Raw genomic sequence first — 16,988 nt, forward strand, 5'->3', positions numbered from 1 at the left:
AGACTGTTTTCCTCTTGAATCTGCTCATGGCTGTGACTTCACTTCATTGAGATGCTGTTTAAATGTCCCCTCTGAAGAGATCTTTCTTGACCACTCAACTCCATAATGGGCATGACCACATGCTATCCCACCTCAATCCCTGTTCTTTTACCCTGACTTGTTTTTGCCTCGAGGCACTTACATTTTGCCTAATATGTTTTATTGCTTTACTATTCATGCAAGCACTACAGTATAAACTCCTCAAAGGTGAAAACTTTACCCATCTTCCTGGTTCTCTCCCCAGATCCAGGAATATAAAATAGGCAACCAATACATACTGGTTGAGTCAGTAGATGAATCAATGAACACGGTTATAAATTAACATAGGAAAATCACATGCTAATGTCAAAAGCAGAATGCAATGTATCCAAGTAACTGTTTTTGGGTGGTGGTAGTTATGTGCACATTTTAAAGTATTTGTCTTTTCTAGCTTAGTGGAAAAGGTAAGATGTTTTGTGGGGTTGTCATAGCCATTAAATGGCGACATGCACATGAAGTGTGTCTTCAGGTTGTTTGGTACATAGTAGATACTAAATACCTGTCATTCTGTTATTGTCACTCCTGCCAATATCTGCAGCACTGTCACCATCACTTTATCATACGGATACAGTCCAGTTCTCATGTAGAGTAACTAGCTGAGTGCATATGTAACATGTTCAAATGAATGGTTAAATACATCCAATTTACCCGTGCTATGTTAATGACCACATTAGTTGATAATGTTTGCCTATGGTAGAATGTTATGTCCTAAACCAATATAGGAGATACAAAAAAAGGAGGAGGGGGTGCCTTTTACTTTGAAAGTTGATAGATGAATGAATAGGGCAGAAACACTAGAGGGAAAATATCCTTAGAGATCATTAGAAATGCCCAGCTAAGAGCAATGTACAAAATAGCACTTGGCTTCAATGTGCTGCCCCCACGTGCCCTGTCTGAAAGGCGGAAGAACGCATGAGAATTCAAGTTCCAGTACCATCCAGGGGGATCCCCAGGAAGAGCATGTTAGAGGTGTCCAGCATGATGTGTCTCATGAGGGTCAACACGTCCACGTAGCCCGAGTTGTCGGTGACTTCGTCCAGCCTGTCCAAATGTCGCTTGATGGATTCCACACAAACTTCCACCATCCGAACAAGACCAGGGCCTGTCAGAGCTGGAGCACAGAGACGAGGCTGTCACAAGCACCAGGGCACACGCAGGCAGCTTACTTTGCCTTCTTATGTCCCTAACTTGACATTAAATTATAATTATAAAATTATAACCTTCTCCGTGCTTTCTTGTGTCATCCTGATTTTCTTCAAGTATTTACCGCCTTGACTAAAAATGAGTGAATAAATATTACTTTAAAAATGATGATGCAAATGTGAGCTTTTCTTTAAGCACTAAGTTAATCATTTGTGAGACTTCAGATGAAACACTAATACCTCTGAGTAGAATAACCAGAGCCCTTTTACATTGTACAGTACGTATTTCCCTGAGATGACGGTTTGGATTTTGTTCGGGCCACGCTTACTTTCTATTTCAGTGTATAGGAGGATGCTAATACAGAGCCAGTGAAACTGGTCCTTGGCATGTCAACCTGAGGTTCCTAGATGGCACAGATGTGCAATGCCAGTCTTATAAATACTGAATGTGTGTCCTTGTTTTATTCTTAGCCTCTCTTCAGGCTACCTCCAGAGTCATTTCACACAGCAATGGCAGGCAGAACAATTCCTCAGTGGCTTTGCAGGCTTCAGTGACTGGGGAACTCCTAAAAGAAGGGTGCCATCTATCTACTAGCACTGTGCTTTGACCAGTCCTACACGAGGGCCCTTGACCCACATTTTCAAATAAATGAATTGGACAAATGAGTGGATGGGTGAGTGAGTGAGTGAGTGAATGAATGAATGAATGCAAAAAAGTAGAATGAATTGGCTCCACCCTCCCCTTGCTCCTCCTGACCTAGTGCTGGCTTTAATGGTCTCTATTTTTATGTCTTTTGTCATTCAGATTTGCTGTTAAAGTTCTTTAAATGGCGTGGGAATTTTTGGTGTACCTTAAAGACAGAACTCTGGGAGATCTTTCTCTCAAAAAGGAGAAACAAACAACAAAAAGGTGAAGTAACATATATCAGAAAGAAGATGGACTTCGAAAATAAGACCAGGAGCTTGACAGCATGGTGCCTCACCACAATAATCCCAGACGCCAGGGCCTGCAGCAGAATGGTCCTTGGACGTTCAAAGCCAGTTTGGGTCTCATAGAGAGTTTAGGCCAATATAAGCTACAGAGTAAGACCTTGTCAAGAAAGAATGTGGTAGATTGAGGGGAGGGGCAGGCGGAGAAGGAAGACAACGGTGGGGAGAGAGCAGGAGAGAGCTGGGGAGACCAGTCTAAGGACATTCTAGAGCCCCAACTGGATGCCGGGCGTGGTGGCACACACCTTTAATCCCAGCACTCCGGAGGCAGAGGCAGGCGGATCGCTGTGAGTTTGAGGCCAGCCTGGTCTACAAAGTGAGTCCAGGACAGCCAAGGCTACACAGAGAGACCCTGTCTGGAAAAACCAAAGAGTCCCAAGTGGGCTAAAGAAGACTGAAGTAGGGGCCTTCCAGCACCTCCCTGGGGTTCTCTGAGTGATGCTCTTGTTCAAGAGAGGCCTATCATCCCTTAGCGACTGAGCTCCACATGTCGCTCATGGTTTCCTTCCAGGTGAATGCAGGGTTTGCCACCATGTGCAGACTGCAACGTGACTGTTTGTGGGCGTTGGTGTGTGTAGACAGGACTGGGTGATTTTTTTGTTTGTTTGTTTTTAATTTATTTATTATTTATACATATTCTGCTTGCATGTGTGCCTGCCCGCCAGAAGAGGGCACCAGATCTCATTGTAGATGGTTGATGAGCCACGATATGGTTGCTGGGAATTGAACTCAGGACCTTTGGAAGAACAGACAGTGCTCTTAACCTCTGAGCCATCTCTCCAGCCCCAGGACTGGGTGTTTTCATGTGCTTTAAAGTACTCTAGTCTTGGTCAGGCACTCAGTTCTATCAATAAATAGCTCTTTTGGCAGCTTCAGTAGACAGCTTCCCTACACTCGCCATCTGCCAGGATGGGCCTTTTCTACTGCTGTGTCCACCTACCTCTCAACACTCCCAACATGGCTGAAGGTAACAGGCTCCCTGGGAAAGCAAAGGAATCTAACTTCAAGAGGACAGTTATCAAGATGCTTGGGACTCTCATTAGTTATAAAAGTGGCAGGTGCTTCGGTGTGCCTTTTAGTAAGTAATTAGCTGACTATTTTTGGAATTTAATTGGGGTCTAATTTTACAGCGTTTTATTGAAAGTCTTATCTCGTATATATGGGGCTAACCTAAAATATTTACAAAGATGTGTTGACAACTTTCCAGGCACTGTTCAGTGGTCCTCTTTTGACAGTTCTCGTTCCCATGACATCTCCTCGGTCCGTCCCTTGTCACTACAGCAACCTCTCCTGTTTTTATTGCTCATATAGTTGTGTTGTGTTATCATTAAACCTTTGTCTGCTACTAACAGAGGGATTTCTTGCTAAGACACACACAAGTGTTCATATCATTTTCCTTAAAATATTTAATGAATCCTTATAACTCTCGAGATATGCTCAGGTCCTTGACTTAATAAGATATGTCTTGAGTGATTTGGCCCTGCCTCTTCCTTGGCCTTCGGCTTGTCCTTGGAGGATCCCTGGATTTGTGGTGATGGTCTGTCTTTGTCTGCTGTCAAAAACCTACGATGTCTCCTTTGTTACACTTTCCCACTTAATTCTATTTCATTCAAAATTCATCATAAGGATCCACTGCTCTGGGCTGTCTTTCCTGGCCCCTTGGTGACTCTACATGGCCCACGTGCCTGTTCTCTGCAGCCTGGCACAACCTTAGCTAAACAATATTTGGTGATATGCAGGTCCACCTTACCCAGCCTTCCCATTACATGGTCCTCAAGGACAGGACCAAATATTGCTTGTTATTCTTGGTTCCTAATACAATGATGAGAACAGTAGCTTGTTAGATGAGCAGACATATTTAGAAATTCTGTTAACTCTTGACTGTCAAAGAGTATAGGATATTGGTACTTGCAAGTTACCTGCACCTGAATACTAATTACCATATTCCTAGTAAGCCTGGGTCAAATGACAAAGTAAAATACAATTTATATATCTATGGAATCAGACACCAGATTTTATTTGTTCTTTGCAACAGTTCAAGTCTACGTTCTGTAATATTCATCAACTTTTATTGAAAATGGAAGGAAGCACAAAGATACAAGTGACTTGACTGAAGTTCCTTTATGAGTAGTAAGTGGCAGTGTTGGGACATGAGCCCACCATAATCCTGAGACCTATACCTTTCCATTAATCCAGTGTCAGTCTTAGGCACAGGGAGAGTGATCTGCTTCTATGTGAGTAGTGGCAGGCACACAGACGCAAGCTATGCAGAGTTTTCTAGGGTCCAAATCACAAAATGACTCAAGTGTTGGTCCTCATGAGGAGGAGATTGTGGTGTGCCCTCATGGGAAACCCAAACAAATGCCCAGAATCCCTTGTGAGAAGAGTTTCCTGCCTAAAGCTGTACTGGAAGGCAGGGCAGAGCTGCAGTTCAAGGAGGACTGGACCTGGACCATCAGACAAGGACTCAGGGTGGGCTCCGGAAGCTGGAAAGGGTAAAGTCAAAGATGCCTCCTATCCAGAGTCTCCACAGGCTTGCCATCTCCTGCTGAGACATATGGCGGACCTCTGGCCTGCAGAATTTTAAGATAAATAGCCTATCGTTCATCCCAAACTGTCTAGTGTGCTGCAGCAGCAGCCAGAGGAAGCACAGTGTGGCTAGGTATCAGAGACCTACAAAGCCTGGATGGAAAGGACAATTTTGATGGTCCACAGTTAGACCTAAAATCTCTGTAGCTCCAGATGCTGTCTCTGATGAGATTGCCCAAGGCATGACTATGTTCCCTAATGCTTGATATTAGTGTCAAAAATTGCCCTTGAGTCATCCTCAACATCTTCCTTTTCATAATGGGTAAGTGCCAAGTAAGGAGGCTTGGGACTGAGTCTCTGCTCATCTCTGACTTGCTCTGCTGGTGCAAATTTCAACCTCCCTAGAACCTCATTTTTTTTTTCAACCATAAAGCTCAGAGGCTGGATGAGGCAACATGCAGAGTCTGACTCTGTGCTAAGATTCTCTGATTTCACTCACCGACTGTTTTCACCTAAAACATCTGGCCTGACACACAGTGGGTCTGCCAGTGCACCATTTAGCCATGCTTAGACCAAACTGAAACACTAAATTCTTAGTTGAAATGACCCTAAGTAGGCAGGCCCATCTCTTCAGAGTTTGTTGTGGCTGTAAGCATAGACTCTGGGCTTGTATCCTGGGGGCTAGCATTTACTAATGTTGGAATCTTGGACAAATAACTTAACCTTTTAAAATAAGGTTTCTGTGAGATTAAAATATCAAGTGTTGAAGCTGGAGAGAGGCCACAGGTTAAGAGCACCAGCTGCTTGTCCAGAGGTCCTGAGTTCAATTCCTAGCAACCATATGGTGGCCGACAACCATCTATAGTGTGATCTAATGCCCTCTTCTGGCCTGCAGGTGTACATGCACGCAGAGCACTGTATACATAATAAATAAATCTTTTTTTTTTTAAAGACAAGTGTTTAGGTTATGTTTGACATATAAGCAAAAGTATAAATACTATGTATCCATAATTTCAAATGTATGTGGCATCAAAATTTAAAACACATTTTTTCTGTTTTTTCATTTTTCTTTTTGGTTTTTCGAGACAGGGTTTCTCTGTGCATCCTTGGCTGTCCTGGACTCATTTTGTAGACCAGGCTGGCCTTGAACTCACAGCAATCGGCCTGCCTCTGCCTCTGGGATTAAAGGTGTGTGCCACCATGCTCAGCTAAAGCACATTTTAAAAAAAGAAGTACCATCATAGATCTAAGGAAAAAAAATAGTGTAGCATTACCTTTCATAAAGAAAGGGCGAATCGTCTTCCAGAGGTCCGGATTATTGTTAAATATGATGCCATTCTCATGCATGCCGATGCACTGCAGTCCACGTTTGCTGCCAAATCTGGAGATGTAGTTGCTGTGTTTCATTACATGGAACATACTTGAGGACCTAGAAAGAAAGCAAACCATGGTGTTGGTCCCTCGTGGGGGATGGTATCTGTGGCAGTAGCAAACCATGGTGTTGGTCCCTCGTGGGGGAGGGGATCTGTGGCAGTAGCAAACCATGGTGTTGGTCCCATGTAGGGGAGGGGATCTGTGGCAGTTCACTCTGACTGTGTGGTGGCTTCCTTAACAGAAGCATGCTGATCCAAATGCAAAGTATGATTCCTAGTGTGCAGGTTAGCAGGATAGCATCCCTGTTCAAGTGAATCATTTCTACTCTCTGGCTCCTTAAGTATCATAGTAGGGAGAAGGGGGAAGCCGTGAGTGAGTGAGTGAGTGAGTGAGTGAGTGAGTGAGTGAGTGAGTGAAGTCCTAAGTGATCAGAAGGGAATGAGTGGCCTTCCCCTCAGGTCCAAGTATGGATGTTTGTTGGGGAATGGTCTGATGTATTTGGATGCTAATTAATAAAAAGCCATTCCACCTGGGCAGGGCAATTGAGATAGTTGTGTCTAAGTTCCCAGGGAGAGAGAGAGAGAGAGAGAGAGAGAGAGAGAGAGAGAGAGAGAGAGAGTGAAAGAGTGAGGAATTCTGGGAAGAAAGAGAGACCAGAGGACTGGGTCCCAAGAAGAGAAAAGAGGAAGGCCACCATGTATTAGATGGAGAAGAAGCACGTGGCCAGCATGGATGGAGATTTGGCCCAGATGAAGAATATTAGCAAGTATTTGGGATTATGGATGGGACATAGCTTGACAGAAATTGGTAGAAACAGATGGCATAGTTTATAGGACTGATATCTGCCCTGCCCCAGGTTAACTAAGGCTATTTGAAAATATAACAAGTGTCTGTGTCTTAATTGATTGCTAGTTGGGCCTACTTATAATACAGATAATCTTAAAAAAAAAAAAGATGTTGACAGTGCACTCAGAAAACATCTACCATCATGTCCTCCGCTGGATAGTTAGGAGCTGACTGACGACTGCTCCCCTACAGAGACTGCCTACTGAGGTCAGCTGAAGCTGTCTCCTTGGTCCAACTCTCTGTCCATCTGTTCCTGATAACCCCACCTCCTTATTCAGCTGCGTGCAATAACCCAGCCTCTCTGTTCAACTCTGTAACACACACAAACACGCTGAGGGATGAGAGGTTGCCTGTGCTTTATCCCACTTACATTAATTTTTAAAATGAGATAAAATTCTAATAATAATAATGCTAAGAATAGCTGGAATTTCAGGAAAAATTTTTTAAGTAAAAACCATCAAATCAAATAATCTCTCACTTCCCAACAATATTTATTCATAGAGTGACTCTGGTTTTTGACAAGTTTTTCTTTCTATAAACAAACAAACAAATGAAAAATCAGATGTTTCAAATTGAATCCCAACAAATTAATCTGACACTCCAAAGTTTACTTAGGTAGTATTATCAACTCTAAAACAAGCTGAAATTACTGATAATTAAAATAAGATTAATTAAATATTAAGCAGAAAGTATTCTTTACATTCTTTGTTCACAACTTTGTAACCAAAGATTTTCAGTACTTGAGGGAAGAACAGAGCATCGTCTTATTTTGGTTTTTGTTTTGTTTTGTTTTGCTCTGGTCCCAGGGATTCTGTACACTACTTCTGTCTTATGCACCAAACTAAACGTTAGCAAACATTCAAAATCCATGCGTCCCTTAGGGGGTGCTCTCATCCCAGTAATTTTCCGTCTGAAGTTCTGCCAAGAAAAACCATCAAGGAAATATCAGCAGCCACAGAAAAGAAGCTTAACCCAAGGTTGTTTATCAAAGTGGGGCGGAGTTTATCTACCTGGGGTAAATGGGACAGATAGGGAGAGGGGACTGTGGGCGGACAAGCGCATACCTCCTCCCGGCTATCACAAAGACCGGACCCTGAGGTGGGCCCTACCAGTAATCTGGACCGAGGGAAAAGTCTAGTTTGAGAGAGTGAGGATCTTCCCCGAGTTCAGAAGAGACAGTGGGCGTGAACGTGTAACATCACCAAGGTCAGAGGCCATACTTTTAAATATGATTAAATTAAGAGATTGCCAAAGTGGGCAAACACTCCCACCCCTGCCAAACAGAGACAGAGACAGAGACAGAGACAGAGACAGAGACAGAGACAGAGACAGAGACAGAGACAGAGACAGAGAGATCTCAGTAAAATTCATGAGGTTTCCTTGAGGAAAGAGTAGCAATGCTGAAGGTCCAGCCTTCCTTGCTGCTGCTATGAGTGAACCCTTATGTCCTTGTTCAAAGCCAGACCCTGTATGTGTCCCTGAGACACCTTCCCATTTTGCACAGCACAGCTGCTCTTCACTCCTTCATAAGTTCACCCTTCCCACCACAAGTCTCAGGAGAGCACTGTCAGGTGCCTCAGTGTCTCTAGTCCCGTTTTTTTTTACCATGGTTCCTTCCAATCCCTCTGGCATCTCCGCCGTGTCATGAACAGTTTAGCCAGACTCCTACCTCACGGCCACTGCGCCTCTTTATTCCTTCTTCAGATTTCTGCCTGGATCACATCCTTGCTTCAAGTCTTTTGAAAAATGCATTTATTTTATTTTTTCGTGGTGTGTGTGTGTGTGTGTGTGTGTGTGTGTGTGTGTGTGTGTGTGTATGTGTGCACCCATGTCTGCATCTATGTAGGCATGTGTGTGTGAGTGTGTACACAGAAGCCTTCAGCTGATGCCAGGAATCATCTTTGATCTTCCACTTTAATAAATAATTCCTCTCCCCAGCTCTCCTTTTAAATCTTGTCAGTGAACCTGTCCTAAACTACCCGCTTGCAATTACACTACAGTCCCTACGTCTAGTCCCTGTCTAACCCTCGCCCACCCCGCCCACCCTGCACCCCCCACCTCACCCCACCCATCCCCCCCACCCCCCCACCCCCTGCGCCCACCCCGCCCCCATATAGTACATAGCCACTTGGTTTTCCTCAGGACTGTCTCAACTTTAGCACTAAAGATCCCCTGGCTTAGAAAATCCTCTAACGTCGGGTGGACTGAATGATTGGTCATCATGTGTATACTACGTAATGACACTTTCATCACAGATGGGCTGCACAGTTAAGATTATGTCACAGAGCCAGGTGCATGCCGTTAACGCCAGCACTCGGGAGGGGGAGGCAGGCCGATCGCTGTGAGTTCAAGGCCAGGACAGCCAAGGCTACACAGGGAAACCCTGTCTCGAAAAACCAAACCAACCAAAGAAACAAGATTATGTCACAGAAAAACCATTAAGGCTGCCTTACATATTCTATGATGGTTATACAGTGACAAAATGGCCTCAGAATGCATCTCTCAGCATGCATTAATAAGGAATGCCTGGCTAGACTGTGCTTTCCCTTGTTTATTCACAGTATGTACAGTACCAATATGTTGTTCTGTGAGAGTGGGAACTTTGAGTTGCTTTTGTTCCCCAGATATAATACTGCTGTCTTCCTGGAGAAGAACGTGGTGTGTTAACACCTTCTCGTATCTCTGAGGAACAGAAGGCCAATTATTACTGTTGGTACCTATGCTCTTAATATATGTTGAATGAATTCCTAAGTTTGCACATAATTCAGCAGGTGTGTAAGTGAATCCTTCATTCACACGTTAGTTGTTCATTGTCCTTTATGAATGGCACTCAATTTATTTTATATTTGTATTTGTGACAGAAATGAATGTACACACACATATTAGACCTACGATATAGCGTCCGTAGGCCCTGGTGTGGAACATACTTGCCCAAGGGCACTGTGCATGCTTGGCTGGGCAGGTGCCAGAGCATACACATCTCAGAGCTTTACCTCACAGTCCCCAAGGTGTCCAGGCAGCATAGCGAGCCCTCCTCCTCACTGCCTCCCCTGAAATCCTGCAGCCTCTGCTCCTTTGAGCAGGTTGGAAAAGCTGGACTGCGGTCACCACACAGTTGTAATGGCTCTAAACCTCAAACTTCTCCAAAAGGAAAAGAAATCAGGCAAAACTGCTCAAATCAAAACAACAATCTTGTTGAGGCCTGACAGGGTTCTTTCGAGAGGTACGGATAGTTCTGGAAAGGACTTGAAGAGCAGGCAAGGCAGGGAGATAGGGACAAACTCGTCCTATTCCAGAGGGGAGCTCAGCCGCTAACAACAAAATGGAGCGCTTGGAAGCAATTAAGGGGAACACAAAGACTCCAACAAGTGAAAGGCCCAAGGGGACAAGGGGACATAGCAAGAAGTGAGCTGGGAGAGCTGGGGGAGGGGAGGCAGGCTGTATCCATGCCTCCACGGTGCAGTACTGTGAAGGTTGCTCTCCTGGTGGAGCAGGGTGGATGACCCTGATAGTCTTGATTGTGACAAGGACCCCCACTTTAGGAGTGGTGTGTGGGCAGCCATAAATCTGTCTAGTGACCTGGGTTTCTAAAAATCCATTCTCTGGGAACAACTTTACCTAGGGCTGTGTCGTCAAACCTACCCCTCTTCACTACAGATCTAGCCTTGCACCACCATCACCTTGGTGAGACTCAAGCACAATGCAGAAAGAGAAAAACCACTCCAGCACTGCTTAGCTGCTTGCCCTAGTGCCCGAGAAAGGCACTCTTGTCCCAGAAACAAGTCCTCCCCTCCTTCCAGCCTCCACACTCTCTGGATTATCTGGAGAGATACATGCTGGTATCTGCCCTCAGGTGGGCACAGTTTCAGAGCTCAAGCACTGAGATTCTTAACTTGCTCCCTGGCTGGCTCCGAGGCAGATGTGCGTGAGGCTTCTCCTGTTTGCCAAGGGCAACTGGGGAAAGGAAGCCATGCAAACTGAGTAGGGCTAGAACACTGCTCTCTGTGTGACAAAGCAGAAGGGACCGTCCCAGTCCCCAGACCTAAACGGCGTCTGTCACCAAGCATTTTTAAGGCATCCAATTGAAAACGTGACTAGAAGAACACTGAAGTCACAGAGGAAACATTTCAGATTTGCTTGAATTAGACTGACCAAGAGCTCAGTAGATCTTAACACGTCAAATCAAAGTGTGATTGGGGTCTGGTCATTAGAGCGATGTGTCTGAACCATTTGAAAACTCGTCAAAGCAGATGGTGGGGTTCTAGGCCAGATGTTTATTTAGTAGGTCCTGTGGAGTAAAAGCATGTGCTTTTGGCTGTCTGCACTGGTCCTTGAGGAGCCTGCTGCTTCCCCTCACAGCTGCTCATGGCCGTGGAGGTGTAGTCTGCCGTAGCCATTCCTCAAAGTGCTGTAACATCAGACTGAATGAACAAGGAAACCTCAGGCAAAAACTAAGGCATTAAATAGATCCAGAAAAAAAAAAAAACAGGACTGGGTAGATTGAAATATTTGGAATTATGCGATGTTTTTCTCCTCTGTGCCCTTCCTTCAGTATTTACTTCAAAGAACTGGGGATTCGAAGATTCTATAATGTAATAAAGCGACATACATAATCAAACAAATCAGTAAACATCTTGGTAGGTTTCAGCGTGTGGGAATAGCTCTGCTCGAGGCTACAAATATTAAAATTGGTATAGTGGTTGTAGGTCACATGGCTAAAAGTCAAGCTAAGATAGCTTGAAGTCTAGGGGAATGAATACGCCTTCTTTCAATTTCTCCATCTTCTACGATCAATAGACAAGACAGCAGTTTGTTCTTAAGAGTCAAGTATTTAGTCAGGTCCAGGATCAGTGTGGTCCAGCAAAGTGTAACAACTCAGGAAGGAGAGTTTTAATGGGCTCTATTGATCCTGGTTGGTTTCAGATGGCTCAGCCGAGACACTGGCAAACAGCCATTGACTGGAGGACAGCAGCTGGTGTGGCTTCTACCTCCGCTTTCTGACACACCTCATAGGTTATTCAGTAGCCAGCAGGGTAAATGCACTGAAACCTATTGGTCAGATACCAGCCTCTGCTTTGTTGTTGGTTTTGTTTTGGGGTGTGTGTGTGGGGTGTGTGTGTGTGTGTGTGTGTGTGTGTGTGTGTGTGTGTGATTACACTTACTTGTAGAAATAATACCAAAATGCCAAGAAAGCAGGGCACATGTTATCTCTTCCCCAAAGCATGTTTGGCAAAAACCAAGCCATCTGGTCCCTGAGTTTCCACATTTGTGACTCCAAGAAATTTTGAATGATTTCCCAACTTTCTATGGTTCTCTATCTACGTGTCTCTGGCTTCAACTCAAGAGATGTTTAATTATATTGCTTGTCCACAGTATCATACTGCTACATGGCCATTTGTCATCTTCATTTCACAGGGCGGGGGGGGGGGGGGAAATGTAGCTTTACCAAAATATCAAGGTATCAAAATTAAGTGGGCTTCCTATAGAAAAATATTTTTTATTTTTTTATTTTTTTAAAAAAAATTAAATAATATATTCAGACTACATCTCAGTGGTTATCCCCTCACTTGTATCTTCCCATTCTCCCCTCACCCCCTCCTCAATCCTATTTCCCTCTCCTAGGCCTGTGACAGAAAGGGACCTCCTCCCCCACCATCTGATCACAGTCCATCAGGTCTCATCCAGGTGGCCTGCTTACTTTTCCTCTGTGTGCCACCAAGGGAAAATAGTCAAATGGGGGCACCAGAGTTCACATCAGGGTCAGTCCCTGCTCTGTGAAAAACGCACTGTCCATTAGCTAGATCTGAATCGGGGGTGAAAATATTATTTTGAAAAATGAAAAGGGCAGCCCGGCATGGGGGCGTGTACCTTTAATCCCAGTACTCACAAGGCAGAGGCAGGTAGATCGTTGTGAGTTCGAGGCAAGCCTGGTCTACAAAGCGAGTCTAGGGGAGCCAAGACAACACAGAGAAACCCTGTCTCGAAAAACAACAACAACAACAAAAAACAAAAAACAAAAAAAAAAAAAGGAAAAGGAAAAGGCTTCAGCCTTGATCTTAAAGTTGAGTAGAAGTAGTCAGAGCAGAGGCGGTGTTTGCACACTGAGACCTTGTTCACACCACGCCAAGTGCACACTCCCGCTGAGCTACGCCCCCAGCCATTCTAGCCCGGATTGTCCACAGACTCACTTGCTGATGATGAGGGTTTCCTCTCCACTGATCCAGACTCTCATGAACTCTCCGTACATCTTATTGTAGTAGTTGCAGGCACTTCCAATCCCCATCCACAGGAATCTGCCATGGGAGATGAGGGGCCCGATTCCCAGACAGTACCCCGGACCTGCAACAAACCGCGAGAGCGTAGTGAGCTTCTTAATAATGCCAAAAAAGTTGTTCTTTCATATTTTTTAAAACATCTTCTAAGGTCTTGTACGTAAGCCACTCAATGTGATTTAAAAACAAAACCAAGGATCACACGAAACTCTCTGCCTCTTCATGGGTTAAAAAGCACGCGGCCTCACGCTAGGTCCTCTTGAGCTGTCATTTCGGTCCCACTAAACAGGAGGTTATATGCTAACTTCTAAGAGTCTCAAATAAAAACCGGTTTATCTGTCTGGCCATAAGGATAGAGACTGTGACAGGTGACAAGTGGATGGAATTGTACGGCCGCCCGCTGCCGTTATGGCAGTGTAGAACCCAGTGTCTACACTGGCACTTATGTGCTGGAATCTGGTTTCAGCAGAGAGCAGTGTCTAGCGTACATCCTTGCCTACACAGACAAGGGTAGGATTGTGCAGAGAGTGAGCCCGGACTCTCTTCTCCCTGGGCTTTCAAGTGTTGGAATTCCAATCAAACCTGGTAGACTGTCTATTACTAGTGGTTGGGGGAAAGTTAGATACAAATCATTTCAATACTTAAAAATTGTCAGGAGGTAAAAATACTTTTTCTAAATCTTTTTTTTTAAATCTCGTGTTGTTGGTGAAATTGTTATAAAGCCAAAAAAATGTCTAGCTGTATCAGACAACAAAATCTGTGTAACAATGTAGACGGGTTAAGCTTTCAGATGGACCATCTGACCTGGCCAAAGATGCTTAACCATTCACTTTGGAGTAACCAAGTCCTTTTTAAAAAAGATTTATTTATTTATTATAATGTATACAGTGCTCTGCCTGCATGTACACCTGTAGGCAAGAAGAGGCCATCAGATCACATTATAAATGGTTGTGAGCCACCATGGGTTGCTGGGAATTGAACTCAGGACCTTTTTGGAAGAGTGCTCTTAACCCCTGAGCCATCTCTCCAGCCCCCAAGTTCTTACTAATACAGTTAACAGACCTCATTCCCCTGTTTGAAGAAAAGATCTTTGAATCAAACCATTAATAGAATCAAAGTTTAGCCAAAAAGGCTACTAACTCTAGTAGCATTGCATTATATCACACATAACTAACATCATATTAAAACAATTCCCTTACGTTCATTCAAAGATTTAAAGAACCATATTTAATTAAATATATATTTCTTCAAAATATCAGATATACCAACTTTTAATCTACTAAAATATGTTGTAAACATAATACCAGTTGTTCCGTAATCACAGATGTTCCGCAAGTGTATTCAAATAAACTGGCTAAGTATAAATAGTATAAAGAGTGAACTTTTGAATGTTGTTCTTGACTTACACAGGTACACACAGAATATACACATATGTACGCGCACACAAATAAAATTTAAATGAAATAAAAACAGTTGTTGTATATACATTTTGATCAAAAGTGGAAGAGTATTACATAACATACATATAGTCTACATGAGGCCAAGTCTTGACCTAAGACTTGTCTACAAATACATTTATTCACTCAGTAGTCAAACCCCTTGAAGCATAAAGACAATACTATAAACGGCTTCTATTTCGGAGGTACCATTCCCCTACTCGGATAGTATTCTACCATACAGCATAAAAATTATCAAAATGAAAACATTTTGAGGTGGGTTTTATTATGCAGCACCTGGTTGGTTTGGAAGTTGCTATGTAGACCAGGGTGGCCTTGAACTGCCTGCCTCTGCCTCCCACATGTTGAGATTAAAGGAATTTGTCACCATACCTGGCCAAAATGAAAACATTTATTTAAAAAGATAAGACAATGAAGATTTGTATCTACTGAAAAAATAAAGATTGCTAGACAGTACATGGGTTAAGAATCTGAGTGTTCAGCCAGGCAAAGACGGTGCTGCATGGCTTCAATCCCAGCATGCGGGAGGCAGAGGCAGGTGGATCTCTGAGTTCAAGGCCAGCCTATTTTACAGAGTGGGTTCCAGGACAACCAGAGGCTACACAGAGAAACCCTGTCTCAAAGAAAGAAAGAAAGAGTCTGAGTGTTCTATCAGGAAGAAAAGCATCCAATAAACACTTACTGAGTCCCTACTTTAGATATTTGCTCCAAGTCAGGCTCTAGAGATACCATGATAAGTACAATAATTATATTCTTGGGAAGTAGTTGAGGAGATGATATGAAAAATATAAAGGCAAATAATTATAACACATATTACACACATGTATCCATGTGCATATATTTCTTGCATTTGAATGTAAATCTCGCACCACATCTCAGATGGGTAGAATATGAGGGACGTATTCCCATTGCTTCAGCATGAGGCAGCTCAGTTCCTCAGGCTGGGAATGCTTCTCTAGGTATAGGATGAGTGTGAGCGCTCCCTCAGCCCACTCCTAGGAACAGCAAATACATCACTGTCCGCTCTTGTGCCCAGAATGGCGTCTTTAAAACCGATAGCTAGGACCACTTACCAGCTCTCCTAGCCAGGAAACTGGCATTCAAACCTACGAGTAAACCCTCCAGAGACCCATGCGCACACTTTGTACAGCAATGCTGTCCACAGCACCCCAACTGGAGACATTGTCTGATCAATAAGCCATGAGATATTTGTAAGAGTGAAAAGCAAGCACAGTGCCCTCATCATCACAGAGGGAGCTTACTGACGTAACAGTAACCAAAAGGAAAAAGATAGACAAATACTATACAATGTATTGCTAAAACATTTAAAGCAAGACAAAAAAAAAAAACCTATATTGTTTGAGGATGTGAAATTGGGTCCCAAACTTTAACAAAACAAGGCAGCAATTGTTACACAATCCAGAAAAACATTTATCTCTCTGAGATGAAGAAGAGAAAAAAGACAGGAGACTGGAGGAGAAGGAAGAGGAGAGAGGAAGGCATCAAGAGGACCATGCTATTCCTTGAGCAGGGCTCTGCGAGCAAGGATGCCATCGCTGTGTACAGTTTTTTCTCTCTCTCTGAAATAGTTTCTTAATGGAAAAAGTGCAGCAGGCATGTTGTCATGTGCTCTTCCTGTGTCTTGCTGTGTGCCATGACCGGGGAAGACTATGTTATCTGAAGGGAGAGGGGCCAAAGCCAAGATTGGAGTGGAGATGCGAGCTGAGGGTTGCCAGGCAGCAGGCAGCAAGTCCTGAACAGAAACAGAGCACTTGGGATGTTTATCAGGTGTTTATCAGAATTAAAGTGATGCCACTTCCCAACAGATTCTAATTAATTCCAGCTCTGCTCTGCCGGCAGAAGCATCTCTAGGCTGCCCCTTTTTCTGTCCTCTCTTCACTCTTCCTTGTTTTTATTCTTTTTTTTTTAAGATTTATTTATTTATTATGTATACAGTCTTCTGCCTGCATGTACACCTGCACACCAGAAGAAGACACCAGATCTCACTATAGATGGCTGTGAGCCACCATGTGGTTGCTGGGAATTGAACTCAGGACCTCTGGAAAAGCAGTCAGTGCTCTTAACCTCTGAGCCACCTCTCCAGCCCAGCTTTGTTTTTATTCTTTTTCCTAATCAGTCTTTACTCCCCAACTCTCCCAGCCTCCTCCCCTTCTGTATCAGCCAGTCATCGCCACTTTCTGGGTCAGAACACACACCTTCCTTCCTGGCTCTTCCCTTGCTGCCAAGCACCAGATCTAGGCGGACTTCACAGCAAGCATAACTGACGATGCTTACAGCCG

The 16,988-nt window shown here is 43.8% G+C and overlaps 1 protein-coding gene across 6 annotated transcripts in view; it reads right to left on the reverse strand.

The window, feature by feature from the left end:
- CYP19A1 (cytochrome P450 family 19 subfamily A member 1) overlaps positions 1–16,988 on the reverse strand; it is a 99,829-nt gene that overhangs the window by 8,542 nt on the left and 74,299 nt on the right. For all 6 annotated transcript variants that reach the window (XM_084784319.1, XM_084784318.1, XM_084784314.1 and 3 more), the window contains 3 exons: positions 13,148–13,298; positions 6,014–6,168; positions 1,013–1,189 (listed from right to left, as the gene is read on the reverse strand). In XM_084784319.1, the coding sequence (XP_084640445.1) occupies positions 1,013–1,189; positions 6,014–6,168; positions 13,148–13,298 (483 nt within the window). The remainder of the gene's footprint in view (positions 1–1,012; positions 1,190–6,013; positions 6,169–13,147; positions 13,299–16,988) is intronic.

Source organism: Acomys minous, assembly GCF_964271855.1.
Source record: "Acomys minous genome assembly, chromosome: 5".
Taxonomy (NCBI): domain Eukaryota; kingdom Metazoa; phylum Chordata; class Mammalia; order Rodentia; family Muridae; genus Acomys; species Acomys minous.